General features: G+C 29.6%; 3 protein-coding genes and 1 non-coding gene across 5 annotated transcripts; 2 read left to right on the top strand and 2 right to left on the bottom strand.

Moving 5' to 3' along the window:
- The first annotated feature begins 1639 nt into the window (after nt 1–1639).
- LOC124911776 (solute carrier family 35 member F1-like) lies at nt 1640–5495 on the top strand. The gene is made up of 11 exons (XM_047452289.1): nt 1640–1926; nt 2091–2185; nt 2785–2842; nt 3007–3198; nt 3296–3372; nt 3468–3550; nt 3708–3759; nt 3950–4018; nt 4912–4998; nt 5084–5148; nt 5222–5495. Exons 1-11 carry the CDS (start codon nt 1797–1799, stop codon nt 5430–5432), a joined length of 1119 nt encoding a protein of 372 aa, XP_047308245.1. The 5' UTR covers nt 1640–1796; the 3' UTR covers nt 5433–5495.
- Nucleotides 5496–6622: 1127 nt separating this feature from the next.
- LOC124912119 (transcription initiation factor TFIID subunit 12) lies at nt 6623–11156 on the bottom strand. Of its 2 annotated transcripts, XM_047452679.1 has the most exons (8): nt 10536–11156; nt 10265–10432; nt 8604–9059; nt 8088–8162; nt 7712–7790; nt 7373–7437; nt 7046–7081; nt 6623–6950 (listed from the first exon to the last, which is right to left on the bottom strand). In XM_047452679.1, the coding sequence occupies exons 1-8, from the start codon at nt 11121–11123 to the stop codon at nt 6801–6803; spliced, it is 1617 nt and encodes a 538-aa protein (XP_047308635.1). In that variant the 5' UTR covers nt 11124–11156; the 3' UTR covers nt 6623–6800. The 2 variants fall into 2 exon arrangements, with proteins under 2 accessions (XP_047308635.1, XP_047308636.1); XM_047452680.1 differs by lacking the exon at nt 6623–6950 and having other exon boundaries at nt 7046–7140.
- A 3528-nt stretch (nt 11157–14684) lies between these two features.
- Nucleotides 14685–14756, bottom strand: TRNAW-CCA. The gene has a single exon. It is a non-coding gene; the product is annotated as a tRNA-Trp (tRNA).
- Nucleotides 14757–18397: 3641 nt separating this feature from the next.
- Nucleotides 18398–20855, top strand: LOC124911622 (tyrosine-protein phosphatase RLPH2-like). Its single transcript, XM_047452126.1, has 4 exons — nt 18398–18964; nt 19376–19443; nt 20280–20462; nt 20545–20855. The coding sequence occupies exons 1-4, from the start codon at nt 18421–18423 to the stop codon at nt 20725–20727; spliced, it is 978 nt and encodes a 325-aa protein (XP_047308082.1). The 5' UTR covers nt 18398–18420; the 3' UTR covers nt 20728–20855.
- Nucleotides 20856–22200: the final 1345 nt, after the last annotated feature.

The following is a 22200-nucleotide window of genomic DNA, read 5'->3' as shown; positions in this document are numbered from 1 at the left end:
CTCGCCCATAACTTAAAACGGTTAAAAATAAAATTAAAAATGTTATATGTATGTTTTTAACTCGCAACTTAACAAAAACAAATACAATTTTTTAACCAATTAAGCTAATAATACTTTATATTAAATTCAACATCAAAATTAATGAACGCGAGACGTTGTAACAATATATTTTTATCCGCATACATCGCACGAGATATTATTACTAAATTATAAGATCAATTAAAAAAATTATCTAACACATTTAAAATAAACTCAAAATCAAACAAACACAAATAAAAAAATAAATAAGAGAGACTGGAGTGGTCCCACAGCCCCCAACCACCATTTATAAATTGACGTTTCCAACAAACCAAACAAAATAAAGTTGGATGTAAAACCAGTGGGTTACCCTGTTTCCAAACATTACAAATTTTAATATTTTATTTTAAAAGTCACATCATAATTTATATATTACTATTAATAAAAATAATATATATATATAAAAAAAATAATGATTAAAAAATATGGATATTTCAAAAAAAAAGAATTAATTTAGACACTTTTTAATTGTACTGTGTCAGAAGAAAAATATCTTTTTAAATTTAGAGTACACTTCTATTAAGCACGTGAATCATTATTTAGACTATTATTTGTAAAAAAATTACAGTGATTAATAATATAGAATATAATCTTTAAAAAAATTCTGTATATTAAACAAAGTAAAAAAAAACATTATAAAATAATTTATAGTTTAAAATTTATTTTATATTTTAAATAAAGTTAAAATTTATTTTATATTTTAAATAATAATAAAATATATATATATATATATATAAAAATTTCTTTAAGTTTTAATAATCTTGTTACAAAATATTACGGTACAAATCAGTTTTTAAATTGAAGAAATTGACTTACTAAAATATTTAAAATTTTCTTTTTTTTTTTGGTTCAATTTTTATTTAATTTAATTCTACAAATGGTTATTTTCTTAAAAATTAATTGAGTTAGTGGTCTAGTTATAGAATGTTCTTTTCAATTCGAAATAAGTTAGCTCGAATTTTCACTCTGAATTATTTAAAAAATAAATAAGATCGAATTATCAAATTAGAGTTCTTTGTTGAGAATTAATTGAATTTTTAGAAATTCTTTTTAAAATATTAAAATTTTAAGTTTCTTATTAAAAAAATTATTTAAATAATTTAAACATAATTAATTTATTATTTACGTGATATTTATAAATAATAATAAAATATTCATATCACTAACTAATTACATAATTTCAGTAAAATGATGATTTTGACTATCTGAATAATAAAAATTTTAATTTCAATATAATTAAATTAGTGACATAAATTATTTATTTAAATTAAACTATGTATAATCTTTAAGCACATCCAAACAAATGAATTAATAGAGTAAGATTAAAATTTGGTTAATAAACCACATAAAATATAACAAATAGGCTGACATTATTATTATTATATTATTATTGAATTCTAGATCTGAGTTTAAAAAAAATAAAAGTATGGGGGTTTAGAATATTATACACGTGAAGGGGTTGACTAGCGGTTATACTTACCGTCCGGTGTCATGCTTACTCTTCCCCCACCGGCTTAACTTCTCCGGTCATCTCTCTCCTCAGGGCGTATCTCTTACTCTCTCTCTCTAAAGTATTCATATCTATCATCTCTCCACCTTCATAAAGCAACTTTTTCAATCGCAAAACAAACGCAACACTCAGTTTCTCTAAGCAGGATCAGACGGAATTACGCTGGAACTGTCTCCGGTTTCTGTTCGATCGGTTACTTACATCAGTCATGAGCATTATCAGCTGGTTTAGAGATCATGAGCGAGTTTCGTCGACGATTTACGTTCTGTTTCTCGGTCAAGTGATTTCGTTTGTAATGTCGCTCATTGGCTTCAGTTCTTCTCTCGTTGCTGAGCTTGGTAAGTGAGAATTGAAATCCCTATTTTTCTTTTACATTTTCACGATTCATGTTTTTGATTCTTTTATCGTCGATTTTCTCTATAAGCTTTACTTTCTCCGGCCAAATTTCGTTATTATGTTAATTGAATTATCAGTTTCGTTGTTTGTTTCTGCAATTTGTTAGGCGTGGACACGCCTGTTACACTTACATTTTTCTCTTATCTGGCTTTGGCTTTGGTTTATGGAAGCATTTTGGTTTACAGGCGCCGGAAATTATTGGTTAGTTTTAATCATTTCAATAATCTTACTGAATATATTGGATGGAAGTTGGAATTTAGCATTATTGAGCGAATTTGGAAGTAGGATCTAGGTTTTATTGATTATCTAGTATAATCATAGAGTACAATGTTCTTAAAATCTAATTACAGAGCAATAGAAGTTATGAGTAGTACTGTAGATGATGATGATCAAATTTGACCTGTTCGGCTGAAAACGTTTTGTTCATATCAAAGATAAATCATACACACATATATTTTATTTTTCTCCATCTTTCTTCAATGCCTTCAATGTAAATGTTCGATAGCAAAATAACAAACATGAACTCCTTTAATGATCATGGTAAAATTCTACAATAAGCAAAAATTTCAGCTGTCATTTTTCTTATCTCCACCCCAAAAGGACACCCTAAACATAATTGCAAATCTTCTTTGCTTGCTTTGCCACCCAATTGAATATCTATAGAACTTTTAAATTTTGCGGAAAAATTATTAATGTCTATCTGTGTAATGAGCTCATATAAGTACTTACCAAATGAGCTACAATTGCTAGCACTTTATTCGAATAGAGTGTATATGTTTGGTTTTTGGTTTCTTGTACAGGTTCCTTGGTATTGGTATTTCCCCCTTGGCTTTGTGGATGTACAAGGAAATTATTTTGGTAAGTGTTAATAAGAAACCCGTTTATCTCTTTTTTTTCTTTCTAGTAAAGACAAGTCTATGCCATTTTATGTATTTTTATCATCTCCATCTATTTTACTTGGAAAATATGTGCATGTAATCTATGTGAATTAGTTACAATTGAATCTGGCCTTCATTTTGCAGTCAACAAAGCTTTTCAATACTCATCGATTACAAGTGTGTCATTGTTGGATTGTTGGACTATTGTGTGGGTCATAATCCTTACTAGGATTTTCTTGGGCACACGATATTCCCTGTGGCAGTTTGTTGGGGCAGCCATCTGTATACTTGGTCTCGGGCTCGTGCTTTTGTCTGATGCTGGTGTTGGTGGTGGAGGTGATGGCACTACCTTTGTTACTAAAGACCGGATTTTACTTTTTGAATTCAAACAAGTTCATTAGTCATTAAAAATGTTGGTTCAATATATCTTCAGGTGGCTCGAAACCTCTTCTTGGCGATTTACTCGTCATCACAGGCACATTTTTCTACGCTTTTAGTAATGTTGGTGAGGTAAGTACTATTTACTAATAATAGTTATTTTTTATGGATTTGGCTGCTAACGGCCTAAAATGGCAAATGGATGCCTTTTGAGACATGAAATGAAGGAGTTTTGTGTGAAAAAGAAAGATCGCGTTGAAGTTGTGGCAATGCTTAGTCTTTTCGCAATGCTTGTGAGCATAGTACAAATGTATCCTTTTTTGCTCTATAAATACTCTTGAAGTTGTAACGCCCCGAAAGTAGTTTTCTTTTGTTTATTATATTTATTTTGTCATTTTAACATTGATATCCTTTTGAAAGACTATCATGGAAAGAGCACAAATATGCTATTCCTTCACTTCCTTTAGAGCTTTATTAGAGTGGAAGAGTCTTCAATCAGTAGAATGGTCTACAGATATTGTAAGTTTTTCTAAATTTGTCTGTTTTTTATTATAGCTAAAGTAAGAACCAGAGAGATTATGTAAAAGTTTGGAGAAGATAAAAAATGAAACTTTTATTTTCAAAATTGTTAAAAGTTCAGATTTAAAATTAATAAAACTATTTTAACTGTCATTATTCTTTTTTTTTTCTCTATTTGTTGTGATTTCAGATCCTATGTTTTGTTGGCTATGCGACGGGGAGTTTCATTTTCTACACTTTGACACCCTTGGTATTGCAGGTCAGCTTTAGTTTCATGTTTATTCAGCTCTTGTTCAAAAGTATGTTGTTATGATTGATAATTGCGTGTCATTTAGATTATGTGGTTGTTTAGAAAAATATGCGGGCTAGGATTGAACCCTAAAACCTAAATGATCTTGATATTACACATTCTTATAGCATCATTCATACACTAAGATAATTGAATGTCATTTACATAATTACATTATGCGGATGTTTAAAAAAATTAAGCGGGCTAGGATTGAACCCTAAAACCTAAATGACCATGATATTACATATTCTTATTGCATCATTCATACAATAAGATAATTGCATGTCATTTACATTATGTGGATGTTTAAAAAAAGATCTGGGCTAGGATTGAACCCTAAAACCTAAATGACCACAATATTTCATATTATTATTGCATCATTCATACACTAAGATAATTGCATGTCATTTACATTATGTGGTTGTTTAGAAAAATATGCGGGCTAGGATAGAACCCTAAAACCTAAATGACCATGATATTACATATTCTTATAGCATCATTCACATATATATGCATGCATATACTTACTTTGAATCTAAGTTAAAAGTTTATTGAGGCTAATCCAATTTTCTAAGTAGAGACATTTTCGGGCTAGACAATTTTCCAACTTTCATATATATATATATATATGTACGCTCAAAATATTGTTTTATGTTTATGTATCTGAACCCGTTTCCTCATACAAAAACAAAATAACACATGCATCCACTTTTTTGTTTTAATTTAGTTTCCAATTGTACTAGTATTTGGAATTGGAAGAGTTTCGCAAAAACAATAAATAGGGTTAGAAGAGAAATAGAAGAGAAGGAACAATTGATTTTAAAAGTTAACAGTTTTTCGCGATCTTTGTTTAATGTGCACAGATGAGTGGAGCGACATTGTTCAATCTGTCAATCCTCACATCCGACATGTGGGCTGTTGTCATTCGTATTTTCATCTACCGCCAGAAGGTAAATAAATATCGAAGAAGACTACATTATAATTCTATCGATCCAAATAAGAAGGTAATGACATGTTGCAGTTTGAAATTTGCAGGTGGACTGGTTATACTATGTTTCATTCGCAATTGTGGGAGTTGGAATTATTATATATTCAAAAACGTATATTCTCCTCTCTCGCCACCTCAAAATAAATCTGCATACAGCGTATTATCCTTATTTTTTCTTTTGACAGGGAGAGGAAAAGCGATCTTCCACCGTCAATGGAGAATGGGAATCTCACAAATGAATACCAGTTACTCCGCGATGAAAACACTAATCATACGGAGAATGGAAATCTCACAACTGAATACCAGTTGCTCCACGATGAAAGCTCAAATCATGCTGAGAATGAGAATCTTACAACGGAATACCAATTGCTCCGCGATGAAAACACGAAGTCGTAAAAGACTATCCAAGACTGAAATATTATCCTAAAAAATTGCCCAAATCATTTCTTTATTATTCTTGTTGTTTTTTTTGAAAAACAGAATAGCATTTGTTTACCTATTATGTTGTGTTTATGATAAGTAAATAAATCAAATGTATCGGTTAAAAAATTATTAGTTTAAATATTAAATTCTTATGAGTATAAAGAAGGAAACAAATATTTTAAACTATTTTCAAATTTATTTGGTGTTTATGAAATTTAGAAGAAAGATAAATACAAGTTTTTTATTCTAAATCTATAATGAGTATCAGACACTTATAAAACTGTTTTTTTAACAGCTTTATATAATGATTTAAATTGTAGTGTTTTATTTTGATTTATTTGAAAAATGTAAGCAATAAAAAAAATTATTTATTATTTTCACATGTATCTTATTCTTGATAAGTCCTTTTAAAAAGACACTTTTTATTATTACTTATGTATCCAAATTTAAATATAAAAACATTTTAGGAATAAATTAAAATTTTGTTTATTATTTTGTAATGAGGTTTATATATACTTCAATTTTATTAGAATATCAAGTATATTATTTTAATAATTTATTTCTTAAATTAAATTAGTTATTCTCATTCGGATCTACAATTTAGTCAATCTTGTCTTTCAACTTATGTAAAATATCTAAACTAACCTCTTTATTTACATTTATATTAGAAAAGAAGAATTTCATAGTGCTACTTCAACTTACATATAAAATTCATTTTGATTCCTAGAAATATTAAAAATTTATACAATTTGTTGCACCTCTCTAATTTCAATTTTATTGATTACCTAACGGTTTCTTTTGTTTAAAGAAATATTAAAAATAACTCAATTTACTTTTCCTATTTCTTAACTCCTTTGAGTTCTTAATCATTTATACACAATTTGTTGCACCTCTCTAATTTCAATTTCTAAAATAATAAGACCCATTTTAAATTATTCAGCCAAACAAAACCTTATAATGAGGAAGCAAAAAAGTTAAGAAAGCAAAACAAACTAATTTTGTATGCATTGTCCACTTTTTGTGTCAATGAGCTAAACATAGCCCGGTTTTTTGTCTCTCGAGAAAACTTGTCCATGCATGCCCACTTGTTTTTAATGAGAATCAAAGCTTTGGTCTCTTAGACAAGACCACTTGAGTTACCGTAGAAGGTTGGTGATATCAAAAACTTTAATTGTTTCAAGGTATTTAAGACAGAAACATAAAGATTTTCATTCATTGTCCCAAACTCAAAGTTTCTGAATATCATGCATATGACATGACTTGACCATAATAATAATAACATAACAAGACATGTTTTACTTACCAAATGATCAAAGTAGCGACTAACTCCGTTGTTTCAGTTCAGGAAGCTTCGCGGGTTTTAGGAGGAGGATTTGGAGATCCCAAATTGTTCAATGGTGCTCTTGTCGGATTATGATGACCTTTTCCAATGGCTTGTGTAGACGCTTTTGTGTTTGTTATCACTTCACCACTGCTAATTGATTTCTTAATCTGTTATGTACATTTACAATCAATCAGATCGGTATGTATAATAATATAAGGGCATTTGAAATAGAGAATAAAATATGAACAAGATTCTACCATACCGCTGCAAGTCGATCTTTATGAATATCACTTGTGAACTGCAAATTAAAAATATGCAGCACAGTCAAGAGAGGGAATATGCAGCAAACTTGTCATCCTATCATCAATAAAATCATCCAATTATGAACTGTAATACCAAATTATCATTAATATAGTTTTTATAACATTATAAATATTAAATACAAAGGATATTTTAGTAATTTTAATCCAAATAATCCACTTTTTAACATTTTTTTCCAAAAAATCTGATTATTTTAAATGAAGCGCTACATCAAACGAGTTCTCGATGATTATTAATAAGAAATCAACCATTGGAAAGAGATAATTACAGGTTTTCTGTAGGTCTTAATCTCATCTCCACCGAATCCAGGAAGACTTATGTTCCAGGTCCTTTCTGCAATGTGGAAAAAAGTTTTAGATAAGAAAGAAATATACTAAAGAAAAATGCACAAGACCTTGTTTGAGATCTTCGGTTATTAGAATAATCTTTTGGTTATTTGGATATGACCAAAATATCCTTAGAATTTAATCATTTAATAATGAAGGATATTTTGGTTGATGAATTGAATTATACGATAGTAAAAGTGCGGGTTGATTGAACCACATGAATCAATGCCTTAACTAACCAATAAGTCCTCTTTATAGCAAAACAAAAACAAAAAACTAACCAACATGCAATAGTATGTCTTTTGCTTCCAAACTAGTTGATTTCCTGTGCTTAGCTAACGAGCATCCAAAAGTTGTTATCTGCAAACAAAAAGTAAACATCAAATGCAAATTAGGGTGAATTTGAATAGAATCGAGGAAGTTCATTAAATCAAATGATCTTTCTATTTTTGGATAGATTCATGAACCAATACTGCAAGATTTCTCGATGTAGATCAAGATGAGATCGCATTTGAAACGAAATTAGTTGGAGAAAAATTTGGAGATTAATTTGCGGTTTATCTGTCAGCTTTGAATCCATATCCAAAAGTATTTTACCAAATTGGGCCCATGGTGTGATCAGAGTCAGAAAACATGAGAATGATGATAACAACTTACAGACTCCATGAATTCCTCTGCAATATCAATAAGTATATCCTCTACTTCAGGATCCATTTTTTCTGACGGGTCAATCTGTATAAAGATGAAACAACTACGCAGATTAAGGATAGGATGTCCTGTGATTTTTAAAATAAATGGATTGCTGATACATATTCACTACCAAAAAAGTAAAACTCCTCTTTGGTTCTACAATATATTCACCCTCAACTCATTTTGATATTATTCACTTTCACTGTTCATTTCATATAACAAAGACTAGAGGAGAAGGTTAATAGGATGTATTGTAATATAATTTGTGATGTTGATTATGATCCAAGAAATAATCTAATCATCATCAAGAAAAAAATCTCTTCACACAATAATTTAGATTATGATCTAAAAATAATTTTGTATTTGCAGCAAAACTCTCACTATAATTTCAATCATGATCCAAGATTCCAAATAGGCTAAATATTCCATGCACAAGCACAAAATTCAATGGAAATACGTTAATCAATAGAACAATATATGCACCTGGGAAACCAGCTCACGTATGGTTCTTTTACCAAGGATTCTATTGCATTGTTCATCATCATCGGCAGTTTGTGCTCTACTGACAGGAGTTGGCTGAAGTGAGGCTGGCTGTCCAACTGATTGAGGAGGTTTCTGGTTTCCAATTCCTGGGGCGGTTCTCGGGATCTGTAGCTGATTTGTTAAAGATTGTGCAACTCTTGAAGGAGGGAATTGTTCATGTTGAGGATTGACTGGAGAAAGTGGCTGCTGCTGTGGTTGTGACTGTTGTTGGGAAGAAGACGACCCATGCTCCGGCTGCTGTGATGCTGCTGCTAGGGGTAATCCCTGAATCTGTTGCCGATTCACTTGAGCTCTTTGTTGTAACTGTTGTGTGATTGACCGCGGCCTAAATGATGATGGCGGGAAAGGAGTAGTCCCTTGTGATCCGGATGATGGCATCCAAGGAAGATTTCGAGACTGATTGAACTCAAAAAATTAAATTGTGAGAAAGGATTGAATTAATAAACCAAACGTTTGACTTTCACTCGTGCCCATTTTACACATTATGTTCTTTGGTTTTTTCTTCCAACAATTTCCATACACACACAAAAGAAAAAAAAAAACAGAAGCTTCAGTTACCTATAGAATATCTCTGGTAAATTTTATTTAGACTTCCTTGCATCCTACTGTCTTCACCTTTCAGTGAAAATCATCTTTGGTTACATTGCGAGTAAATTAGATTTATTAATTATTAGTGACATGAAAAAAGTTTGTCAGGCCAGGTCCTATATAAGAAGGGGACACCATATTCATCACTTATGATATAAATTGTGTAGTGTCTGCCTTCTCTTTCTATTATCAATAATAGTCTCTCCTATATTCTCTTGGTTTCATCTCCTCTTTCATATTTTATATTCTATATTCTTTACTATACTGGTTACAAACACCCACACATGCAAATGCAGACGAGTCAAAAATCACAACTTTAGAAGCTACTTTAAAATAGGTTCAATGTATAGTTATTCATCTAACAAGTTCAATCAATCAATGCTCCTAGATTTCTCATTGAATGCCTTATATAAGGAAGCCTAAGACAAGTTCTACTTCTTAATGTGTTGGAGGGTCAGCTAGGTTAAGGTAGTTTATTGTGTTATTTTGGGACAAGATAGGAGGATTTGAGTGGTTTCAAGACAAGATTATTAAGTACATGAAGTTCAATATAAAGTTTCTTCCTAGAACACAAATCTACTTCTCATACGTCAAGGGCATATGCTTCATTTCCTTAGTCTACTACATCCACATAGCGAAACAAACATAAAGGTAAGAAACTCGAGGTTGTTTGAGATTGGGTTATTGGGTTTAGATTATGGTTATAAAAACAAAAATTTGTTTTAAAAGGTGTCAAAAGTACATCATATCATTGAGTTTGGACTATATAACCCCAAATAACCTATATCCAATCAAACCCTAAGTAAGGCATGTGCCTCTAAATCACATTGTCATTCATAACTGTCATATAGGGTATACTTGTTTCACTAATTCCCTCAATTATAGAACACAAACAAAACATACCAGAGGACAGATGCAAATTCTCACTCTAGGCAACTGTTAATATGTAGAATATTGCCTAACTCTATCATTGGAGCACAAATAAATGAAAGAGAAGCTTCAAGTTCACTGACCTGGGAAGTAGAAGCCTGACTATTTGCACTGGTTTGCGCTCTCACAGAAGACTGCATTGGTCTTTGTTGATGATGTAAAGAAGACATCCCACCGGGCCGCATTGTAGGGCCGGAGCTAAATGATCCTGTGGATCCCATGCCCTGAATTCCTTGGATCGGAGGTCTCAACTACACCAAATCAAAGAACAAGAACAAGAAACAAAACTAGATAAATATCCGAAAAGAATATTCAGTTAAATGAAATCAGTCAGCTATAAAACACCGCTAGCACCTGTGATGTGCCAGGACTTGAGGTAGAATCAGGTGCAGGTGCGGAACCACGAGTCATTCCGCCAAATTGTTGCCCTAGAGGAGGCGGATTCAGAGAAGAAAATGAAGAAGGAGAAGAAGCAGCGGTCGGATGATGTGCAGGGAGACCGATTGCCATCCCACCTTTTTGTACCGGTGGAGGCGCCATAGGCGGCAATGTGGAAGACGAAGAAGAAGACGAAAAAGGAGGCACTGGTGGAGTCGACGGCGAAGATGAAGATGCAAAAGAAGGAGGCATAGACGAAAGCTGCGAAGAAGATGAGAAGTGCGTATAATGTGACGGAGGCTGCCATGGCCTGTTGAATTGAGGTCGCGCTTGAGAGCTTTGGACGGATGATTGTTGTTGCGTTTGGGATATTGAAGGAGAATTAGGGCTAGGATCTTGGATCGGGGAAGGCGTAACTGCCGACGAGGAAATGGAAGGAACGGAAGAAGAAGATGACAGTGTTGTAGACGCTAATGACGTCGGAGCCGGTATTGGAGCTGCTGTCGCCGGAACCGGCGCCGGAGTCTGCGGTTGCTCGTTCGACGTTACTGGTGTTTCATCCATTACGCTGTACAGTCAATCCTATAGCAAATCACATCTTTATATATATATATGTAATTATAATTATTTTTTATTTTTATTTGGAACGTATAAAATGGAAATTAGAAAAAAAAAAATTATATATATATAAGAATGTTTATTTTGAATTATTTGTGTGATTCACTTGCTAATAAATTCAAAACCGTTAAAAATAAAATTAAAGATATTATATATATTTTGAATTTGTAACTTAACTTTAAATACCGATATTTATAATAATATAATCTATATATATAATAATGTTTAATTTTAATTTGTTTAGTTTGTTGGGTTTAAAATTGTGATTAATTTAGATATATATTAGAGTAACGGATATTTTGATTGAATCGTAGTTTGATTGTCATAAATTTGAAACGATTACAAATCATCTAAAGAATTAATAATTAAGATTTTGAAACTATATTTCATTAGCAGATTATTTTACAATTGATATAAATATATATAATAACAACTTATTTAAAAATTATTTCTTTAAATATTTAAATAATAATAAATTAATTTCATTTAATTTTTGTCTCATTTTTATATTAATATATTATTCTCTTTTCATATTATTTAATTATTTTTTTAGATTATAATTTATTTTTTACATATTCATTACATACACCATTATTTTTTATTTTATTTTTTAAAAATATTATATTTTTTTATTATATTTTTTAATAAAAAATATTTATATATCAATAATTCTATTTATATTAATTATTTTACAATTATATATTAAATTTTAAAAATATTTTCGCATCACTCTCTAACTAAAATGTCCAAATAATTTATTAACAATTAATAATTTTTTAACATACTTTCTACATATTTATTATTTATATAATTAATTTAAAAAAAATTATTCATTCTACCTTTTATTTGTTCTTCATTAAAAACGGTTAAATATATATAAATTCATAAAACTACAAATTAAATTCAACAATCACAAGTAGTTCAATAGATAAAATATTCACTTGTGAAACTCGAGACCAAGGTTTAATCCCAACTAATGTGAATATTAAAGAGTGAATGAATGAAAGTAAGGTGTGGGTGCGAATTTGAGAGAAATTATGGTTTAAATCAAGAGGGATGTTAATAATGAATCTTTGAAAATGTGCGAATTTGAGGGATCTATAAAATTGTGGTTTGAATTGTGAAATGATATTAATAATAAATCTTTGAATGAAAATATATTATGGTATTTGGGGAATTAAGAGTGATGTTAATAATAAATTTTTGAAGGGGTGCAAATTTGAGAGATTGATGAAATTGTGGTTTGAATTATGAGAGTGATGTTAATAATAAAACTTTGAAAAATAAGATAATTACGGTGTTTGTGAATTTGTACTTGCATTTTTTTACCGAATTATAATTTTATTAAAAAGAGCGCAACAAATGTTATATATGTAAGTGTTGAATGTAACTATTGACAAAGAGTATGTTATGTTGTTTGTTGTAGTACAATTGCTTGCTTATTTGGAAAGATACATGTTTTTTCATTGTACACTCGCAAGATAATCGTTGAAAATTACACTTGCCTCTTGTATACATAAAGTGTTGAATATAATTAATAATAAATGGTGTGTTATGATGTTTTTGGTATTTGTGAATTCTTATTAGCATTTTTTTTTTTAATTTATGGTTTATCTTCAATGTCTAGAGTTAGATAGATATGATGTAAGGTCTTCACTAGCATGATCTTTTTTGTTATTATGGAACACCATAAGGTAGGATTAAGTTAATTTTTTTTAAAGTTGGTTATTCTCAATTAATACTATCCGTCAAATTATAATATAGTGTTAATTTTTTTTATTAAAAAGAACGCAACATATCATATATGTAAATGTTGAATATAATTATTGAAGTGTTATATTGTTTCTATAAACATGCCGAAGAAAGTTGTAGTACAATTCCACTATATGGAAATATATATATATATATATATATATATATATATATATATATATATATATATATATATATATCATTATACATTCATTTATGCGACTTATGGATCTAATAATTGTTGAATATTACATTTTACCTCTTGTATACAATAAAGTATTGAATATAACTAATGACAAATAGTATTATGATAATCTTGAGTAGTCCAATCCATCTTTGGGAAGATCATCATCAATATTCATTGAAATAATGGTTATTTAACCATCAAAATTATGATGACCACTTTGTATGAAATTATGATCTTACTAGTTTAAATAAGATTTTATATATTAATGGTTTAAAATTATTTTAATAAATATTGAAGTCTTCATGGAAAATAAAACTTGTTCCAAGTAAAATTAATATCATAGTAATTATATATATGATTTAAATGATTATTGAGCTAGTAAGTTTTCAAGAATAATGATTAACTTCTCTGATTAATTCTATCGATTTTTCGAAAAAAATCTCAGAGATAATCATAACTAGAGATATAAACGAGTCGAGTCGAGTACCATACTACTCGAACTCGACTCAAATTGCATTGTAAATACTCAAACTTGATCAAGTATCATAATTTATACTTGGCTCGATTACAATTCAAGCTACTCAAGCTCAAACTCGAAAACTAATTTTTTTTTATTAATTAAAATTATATTTACCACTAAATAATGTCTCAAACATAATATAATATATATTTCATAAACTAAACATATATAATCACAGCATTATTTAAGATTAAAAAATATAAATATTATCACATAATTTAAAGATGAAAGATAATTATTTAATCACAAACATCTCATTTAGAAATTATAAACGAAATTAAATATTTAAAAGATGTTCATCACAAATATTAAAAGTTTGACAATATGATATAATGATTATATAGTGGTCTTCAAATTCTACACGATTCAAAATATGAAATAGTGAAGACAATGAACAAGTTGCTCCGTTAATATTATAATCCAAAAAATAGATGTTTCAAAGTCTTTTAATGGAAAAAAATTATGAAAAATAGAAATTTGACCATTTAAAAATGAAAGGAGAAGGGAGATAAAATGGTTTTGCTGAAAGGAAGGAAAAACGAAAATGGAAGGGAAAAGATAAATGAGTTTGGTTGTCCGAGAATAGAAAGGAGGGATAGAGGGTTTGAGAATGAGAGAGGGCTGGCAAAGAAATATAAAGCTCGAGCTAAAAAAAATAGAAATTTGACCATTTAAAAATGAAAGGAGAAGGGAGATAAAATGGTTTTGCTAAAAGGAAGGAAGAACGAAAATGGAAGGGAAAAGATAAATGAGTTTGGTTGTCCGAGAATAGAAAGAAGGGATAGAGGGTTTGAGAATGAGAGAGGGCTGACAAGGAAATATAAAGCTTGAGCTACAAAAAATAGAAATTTGACCATTTAAAAATGAAAGGAGAAGGGAGATAAAATGGTTTTGCTGAAAGGAAAGAAGAACGAAAATATAAGGGAAAAGATAAATGAGTTTGGTTGTCCGAGAATAGAAAGAAGGGATAGAGGGTTTGAGAATGAGAGAGGGCTGGCAAGGAAATATAAAGCTCGAGCTACAAACGTAATAACATTAAAAAAATATTTGAACCTGACGTGAATCGAACACGCAACCTTCTGATCTGGAGTCAGACGCGCTACCATTGCGCCACAGATCCAATTGTTTAAATTAGTATAATAGTACATACATTAATATAGATCTCTGTAATAGGAAAAATATGATTTATAACTTGAAAAAAAAAAGTTAAAATATTAATTATGACTTTTTTTATTCTAATTTCATAAGAATTGATAAATTTAATTTCATTTTTATGTTTGAAAAAAATACAATAAAAGAAATATATATTATTAATTATTTAACACAATCAATTATGATAATTTAAGTATCAAAAGTTTTTTTTAGATGTCGATTCTCCTGAAGTAAATATCGATTGGACATATTAATTTACTAATTTTAAAAAATATCGATTCGAAAAGTTAACTTCCTAAACTAAAGGACAAAACAAAAGATTGTTTCAATATTTAACTTCTTAAATTTAAAAAACAATATTAGTTCAAAATGTTAACCTACTATTTTTTTTATATCGGTTTTGAAATTTTAACTTTATAAAAATATCAGTGGCATTAATCTATTTTTTTTAACAACTACCTAAAAATTTAAGCATCACCTAATTAATCTCGGTAATACTTCACAAAATGCTCTATATACTAGACATTTCTCAACAATGCAAAAGTAAATAAGTTCTCTATTCAACATTCTCTCATGACACATACATAACGACTAAACTTAATACAATATATTTTTTATGCACATATCAAATAATAATACAAAATTTTAAAATAAACCGATATTCATAAATAAATAAATAAAAAATATTATTTCAAGTTGTGTCAAATAAATTAAAACCAACTTAAAAAGACAATGAGTTTCTTATTTTTCAAATATTTGTATGATACAAGTCTAATATAAAATTGTTATTTTTTTATTATATTTTATTTCAAAAGTATGGTTAACTAGAGACTTTAAAATTCAATTGCTATTGATTAAGGATTTTTAACCGTAAATTTGCACTATTTTTGTTTTTGTTAAAGTATCTATATTAATTTATGTTCTTTTATAGCATTCATGGAAAGTATCCCAATTCTTGCTCTTTATCATTCATTTGTATGTTATTTTAATAAAATCTCTCTTCTTATTATTAGAATTAAAATTTTATTCTTGAGTTACAAAATCTATAAAATTTAGTATTTGACTATCTCAATTAATAATTAATTTATTTATTGATGGATAGTTCTAATAATGTATATTATATTTTTTTAATATATTTTTTTAAAATAATTCTTTTGATGTTTTTTTAATCATATTCTCTTAATTTTGTTTTAAGTTGTTTTATCCTAATAGTCAATGATCATATTTTTATTGGTCTTAATCCAATCATATGTACTTATTTATTTGTTATTTAGTCAACACTATCATTATTTTGTCAGAATGATTTTTTCGAGAGGATAAATGATAAATTTAGTACTCTGGTTGAAGAGATTTCTCAAATTTAAGACTCTCCTAATTTTTTGTCATTTCAAGAACTATTGTTATAATATTTACAATTTCATTTAATATTTACTTTTATTTTAATATATTTTTTTCTCCCATATTCATTGTCTTCTTCTTTTCTCCCTTTCAGCACTAACCATCGTCTCCCCTTCCAAATCTTCCAAATCACTAATTTAACCTTCAACGTCTATGTCAATTCCAGCGGACCGTCATCCTCGCAAACATGAAACAACTCCAATATCTGACGATTTCACAAGCAAATTTATCTGGGTTTCTCTCGAAACAATGGCATTTCAACATTACCCATATTGATTTCTCCTGCAATAAGCTTAGAGGTAAAATACCCATTTCGATAACTCTTTTAGAAAACCTACAACTCTTGAATCTTTCATCAAATGAACTCGTTGGAGAATTACCCGACTCTATTGGTAACTTGATGTCACTCAAGAACATCTCTTTGTCCTCAAATTATCTCTCTAAAACGGTGTCGGAATCAATAATTGTTGATAACTCCATGAAAGGCATTAAACAAGCCAGTAACAATTGATAGTGGTTCGGGAATGTTTTTTTTTTTTTTTTTTTTTTTGGGAAAACAGCTTAGTGTCATTTCATTAAAAAAACCCAAAAGAGGGAAAAAAATACAAAAGTTTAAGATCAGATCTAGACAATTTCTAGATTTGACAATGAAACAATAATTGAATTACAGACAATAACAATAATCAATTAGCGCCTAAAGCGTTTTTACTTTTATTCTACTTGTGACCTTCTCAAACGAAATATCCCATATATGGCAGAGCTTTCTATTCTCTTCATTCCTTTCGATTCCTCTCCAGGATTGAATGAGTGCATTTCCATCTGAAGTTATATCTCTCCAAATATCTTCAGCGGTTCTACTTCTTCCACTGTGAGTTCTTGAATTTCTTTCTTTCCAGATATTGTAGATTACTGCTCCAAAGTAGCATTTCAACATACTTACATAGAAGGATCTTCCTTTTGCTTTATTCTTTATCCACTCTTGAATTTCTTCCCATATTCTTGGAAAGTTGATGATGTTCATGTTTGCAGCATACATCCTCCAGATTTGTATTACAAAAGAGCATTCCCCAAATAAATGGTTTATGCTTTCCTCAACTCCCGAACATAGGACACAGTTGATATCAGGAATGTTTATATATTTTCGAATTCTGTCTTTTGTTGTCAACCTTTTCCTGTATACCAGCCAGAGAATAAATTGGTGACGAGGAATAATCTTTGGAGACCATACCACATTATGCCAATCTACCTCCTGTCCTCTTGTTCTAACAATTTCCCATGCCTTTCCTGTAATAAACTTCTCATTGCTTTCTGTTTTCCAGCTTATTTCATCATTATTTTCATTGAGTTGCTTCTGCCTCATTAGGTTTAGGATTCTATCACCTTCTGGAATACGCCTCAAAAGTGAATCACATCTACCTTCATATACGTCTCTAAATGAGTACTTGATGTATTCTCTTCTAACTCTGTTTCCTTGCATTTCTTCTTTGAATATAACTTCGGTTCGGGAATCATCGGACAACTTCGGTTCCGTTGTTGATTAGCCGGTCGATTTTCGGCGTTGAAGTTTTATACTGATACCAAAATCGGAACCCATCGGAGGAAATCAGAATCACAATTAAATTTGATGAGAGGACAGACGAATTTGTCTAGTGCTGAAAGAGTGAACAGGAGAAAAGATAGATGAACATGAGAGAAAGAAAAAAAATTATATTATATTAAAATAAAAGTAAATATTAAATGAAATCATAAAAAATTTAATAGAATTATATATAAATTAACATTGTTACTAAATGAAGTATTAAATATAACAAAATATTATAACAATAGTTCTTTAAATGATAAAAAATTAAAATTAGGAGTCTTAAATTTGAGAAATCTTTTCAACAAGAGTAATAAATTTATCATTTATCCCATTTTTTGGGTGTTGTTTACCTGATCATTCTATGCCCATTTGATTTTACATTTTTTGTGGTTTTTTTATACAACACACTATTATTCCGTCGTTGCATGGATCTCGAGACTCACAAGTAACTTCAGAGTTATTCGATTTTTTTATCGACCCATCAATTTAATTTTGATATATCTCTGAAAATTAAACAATGACATATTTAATAAACAACAAAATTGACTAAAGAAAATCAAACCAAACCTATGCCACTTATTCAAAAGAAAAAGAAATAAAAGGAATATTTAATTTCTAAACTTCCCCATTTCTAGAGAGAGAAAGAAAGAAGATGGAAAAGGAAACAATAGAATACAGTATTACGAAATCGAGCAAAGATAGAGTAGTATGTTGCATTGGAGACATCCATGGATACATAACAAAGCTTCAAAACCTCTGGTTCAATCTCCAAACCCTAATCAAATCTCCCGATTTCGACACCGCTCTCATCATCTTCCTCGGTGATTATTGCGATCGAGGTCCCGATACTCGTCAAGTCATCGATTTCCTAATCTCCCTCCCTTCCAAATATCCTAATCAATCCCATGTCTTCCTCTGCGGTAACCATGACCTCGCTTTCGCCGCTTTCCTTGGTGTTCTCCCCCCGCCGCCAGATGGGTCTCAATTCTCAGAGACGTGGGCGGCGTATGCCTCGAACGAGGACAGAGAAGGTTGGTATAGAGATGAGGGTTATGAGAATATGCATTTGCAGGGAAGGAGATGGGCTGGGAAGATTAAGACTAAAATCAACCTTGTTAAGAAAACTGTATATCTGGGTTCCATTTATGATGCAGGGACTACATTTGAATCTTATGGAGTTCCTCATGGATCTGCTGGTATGATTTTTCAGTTTAACCTAGGTTATTCTATTTCATGATTTTCATTCATTATCTTGAGCATTAGCTTGAGTTTTAGTCTAGTTTCATAACAATAATAACAAATCTGGTGCTAATACCATATCATATTTATACTGATTCTTTAAATGTTCATAATTTTTATGGGGTATAAACTATGATGCAAAATGGAATGTATTGGGTTTTAGAGGGGATATTGTTTCTTTCCTTTTGATTTGCTTTGCTTTGCTTTCCTTTGCTTGGCTTGTAGAAATTGAAGATATATATTATGTATAGATTCAAAATGAAATTGTAGTTATGAAAGGTTAACATTCTTTTAAGAAATGCAAGATTTATTATGTTTTGTTTGTGGAAAATGAAGCAAATTATAGACAAGTATAATTGTTGCACCAGATTTGATCAAGGCTGTTCCTGAGACACACAAGAAGTTTCTTGCTGATCTTGTTTGGATCCATGAAGAGGTAACATTTGTGTCTTATAAGTTTGTTCTATTATATTTTCTCGAAAAACTAGGTTTGTTCTATTATTTTATAGGGATGCTTCCTATCTAGAGAATGATGGCTTTAAAAACTCTTCTTATATCATGCAACTCTTATGATCTTATCCTCTTTGACTCCAAGAAGCAAGATGAAAATCGATGGTTTTGGTTTTAGGTTGATGTTGGTATAGAAACCAAAGTGAATGCTTTTTATGTAGAGAATGATGTTGGAAACAATTTTTGGGTATGGATTTGGGTCTCGGTCCGACTTTGAATGAGAAACCGTCAATTAAATTTATTTGAAAACACTTTTTGTCTAGTATGTCATCCGACGTGGATTTTAATGAAATAACGATTTGAGACATAACTTAAATAGACATAATAAATTCATAAAAGTTATTGACATTTTCTTATCCAAATTCAATTCCAGACCCAAATATTTTGTAGCTTTGTTTGGAAAAACCTAGATCCGGGCTGAATACGAGTTTGAACAAAAAAATATTATAAATTTATTTGAAAATATATCTCATTAATGTTCTGAAATATACCTTAATTATATATATTAACAAATTTAATAGTGTATTTTTTATGATGTGATTGAGAATAATTAGATTTGATTAGGATCTCATTACCTTATATTAAAGGTATTAAATCGTAGATAATCACAATTCTCAATAATAAAACTCCCCTTCAATTTTCTACAACTAAGAAGACATTAAAACTGTTTTTTTCTATGGATTGCAACTTTGCGTTTCTTTGGTATCATTGTCAATTCTCAAGGAAGCAATACGATTTCCTAAAGATGGGTATTGGTTTTAGGATGATGTAGGTATAGAAACCGAGGAAGGAACAATAAAGCATTGTAAACTGATCGCTGTGCACGCTGGCTTGGAGGACGGGAAAGGCGTTGAGGAGCAGTTGACACTTTTGAAAGCTAGAGACACTAGTGTGCCCAAAGTTGAAGCTCTAAGTGGGAGGAAAAGTGTTTGGGATACTCCAAAGGTAAAATAGTTTTTGTTTGATTCAAAGAATTGTTGATTAATTTTCTTCAATTTCTCAAATGGATTAGTTTTATACTTCGCAGGAACTAACTGAGAAGCTGCAAACCATAGTCGTAAGTGGTCACCATGGGAAACTTTATATCGACGGGCTCAGACTTATCATCGATGAAAGTGGTGGGCTGCCTGATAATCCAATAGCCGCTATTGTGCTACCATCCAAGAAAATTGTTCGAGATATTGATACTGATCTATTTGGGAAGAATTAGTTCATTTTGTTTGAAGGTTTGACAGGTTTACCCTGTTTTATTTTTAAATCTAATCTTATAAACATGAATAAGAAATCTGATTTATTGCAATATATACATACATTCATGTATTATCTATTTTTGTAACCTTTTCTATTTTACCATTATTTTCTATCTTATGCCTTAGATCCTCAACCATCAGGTATGTTTGATCACTTGCCCCTTTCTAGGAATCATCAGTAGATTTTTTGAATAAATTTAAATATGAAGCCAATTAGATGTAAACTTTGTATATCATAATTTTATTAAATATAATTTCTGAGTACAAATTAAATTTATTTTTGTTATATCAAATTCTACATTCAGATATTTTTAAATTCAGATTGGATAGATCTATCTAACCGTTGTTAATTTTAGGTTTAGATGCTACGTCTTAATTTTTTTCAATTTTATTTATTTAATTATTAAAAATGGGTAAAATTTATGTTTCTTCTATTATTTTTAAGTCCATCTTTTTTTTAACCCGCCCTAAATCAAATTACTATATCCGAAATTTAAATACAATCTTTATCTTTACAATGGTAAGCCTAAATAAATATTTCCATAGTCTATGTTTATAATCTCACTTCAACCTATCATTGCTTTTATTAAGAATTTAAACTTAAGCTTGTTTGGAAAAGTTGAATTTGATTTTAAACAAAGATTTATTAACTTATTTAAAATATTGCTTTTATTAAATATGAATTTAAAGAGCTAATATTTTAGAATATAACTTAATTATATATGAACAAATTTAATAATGTTCAATGTTTTAAATGTTTAAACTCAATTTTAATTCAGTTAAAAGATGTTTTTGAAACATAGGCCTATATTATTATTGTTATTATCAAGGTTCTGAAAACCTTTTCGATCGTGAACCCGGTTTTTTAGGTTTACTTTGGTCCGACCGGTCCAACCGGTTGGACCGGATTTTATTTTTATTTTTATTTTAAATAAATTTAATTACATTAGTACATAAATGGTATATATAATCATTTATGCATATGAATATTAATCAATTAAATGCTAATTAAATTTAATAATTTATCAATTAAATTAATATTATATCAAATATTCATAATTCTCTACCTTTAAAATAAAAATATCTATAATTCTCTACTATCAAAATAACAATCACACTAAATATCACCTATGAACAAACAAATTAGTAAATATTAAAATTTAAAAAAGAATTAAAAAATACTAAATTGACTAAATTAGTAAATTTTTATCAGAAAATCTAAGATTAAATTAGAGGTCATATAATTATATAGTACATACTTAATTATCTTTTTCATTTTCACTTTATTTTCTTTCTAATTGCAACATTATTATCTCTCTTTACCCTCACTCCCTAAACCCAGCATACCTGTCACTTATTTCTTTCTCCATCCCGTCATTATCTCCCTCCTTACCATCACTCGCTAAACCCAGCTCTAACCCATCATGCATACC

The sequence above is a fragment of the Impatiens glandulifera genome, chromosome 8 (genome assembly GCF_907164915.1).
Source record: "Impatiens glandulifera chromosome 8, dImpGla2.1, whole genome shotgun sequence".
NCBI lineage: Eukaryota > Viridiplantae > Streptophyta > Magnoliopsida > Ericales > Balsaminaceae > Impatiens > Impatiens glandulifera.
The sequence above is the reverse complement of the archived record's forward strand: the minus strand, read 5'-3'. Positions and strand labels throughout refer to the sequence as shown.

What these genes read in the sequence shown, in the direction of transcription:
- LOC124911776 (XM_047452289.1), top strand. Translation starts at nt 1,797, where the DNA reads ATGAGCATTATCAGCTGGTTTAGAGATCATGAGCGAGTTTCGTCGACG. An exon ending in CTTTTAGTAATGTTGGTGAG is followed by an intron (nt 3,373 to 3,467) that starts GTAAGTACTATT and finishes CATGAAATGAAG; the next exon opens with GAGTTTTGTGTGAAAAAGAA. An exon ending in TGACACCCTTGGTATTGCAG is followed by an intron (nt 4,019 to 4,911) that starts GTCAGCTTTAGT and finishes TAATGTGCACAG; the next exon opens with ATGAGTGGAGCGACATTGTT.
- LOC124912119 (XM_047452679.1), bottom strand. Translation starts at nt 11,123, where the DNA reads ATGGATGAAACACCAGTAACGTCGAACGAGCAACCGCAGACTCCGGCG. An exon ending in TTAAGACCTACAGAAAACCT is followed by an intron (nt 7,082 to 7,372) that starts GTAATTATCTCT and finishes TTTAATTTGCAG; the next exon opens with TTCACAAGTGATATTCATAA. An exon ending in ATAAAGATCGACTTGCAGCG is followed by an intron (nt 6,951 to 7,045) that starts GTATGGTAGAAT and finishes TGTACATAACAG; the next exon opens with ATTAAGAAATCAATTAGCAG.
- LOC124911622 (XM_047452126.1), top strand. Translation starts at nt 18,421, where the DNA reads ATGGAAAAGGAAACAATAGAATACAGTATTACGAAATCGAGCAAAGAT. An exon ending in AGTTCCTCATGGATCTGCTG is followed by an intron (nt 18,965 to 19,375) that starts GTATGATTTTTC and finishes TTGTTGCACCAG; the next exon opens with ATTTGATCAAGGCTGTTCCT. An exon ending in GTGTTTGGGATACTCCAAAG is followed by an intron (nt 20,463 to 20,544) that starts GTAAAATAGTTT and finishes TATACTTCGCAG; the next exon opens with GAACTAACTGAGAAGCTGCA.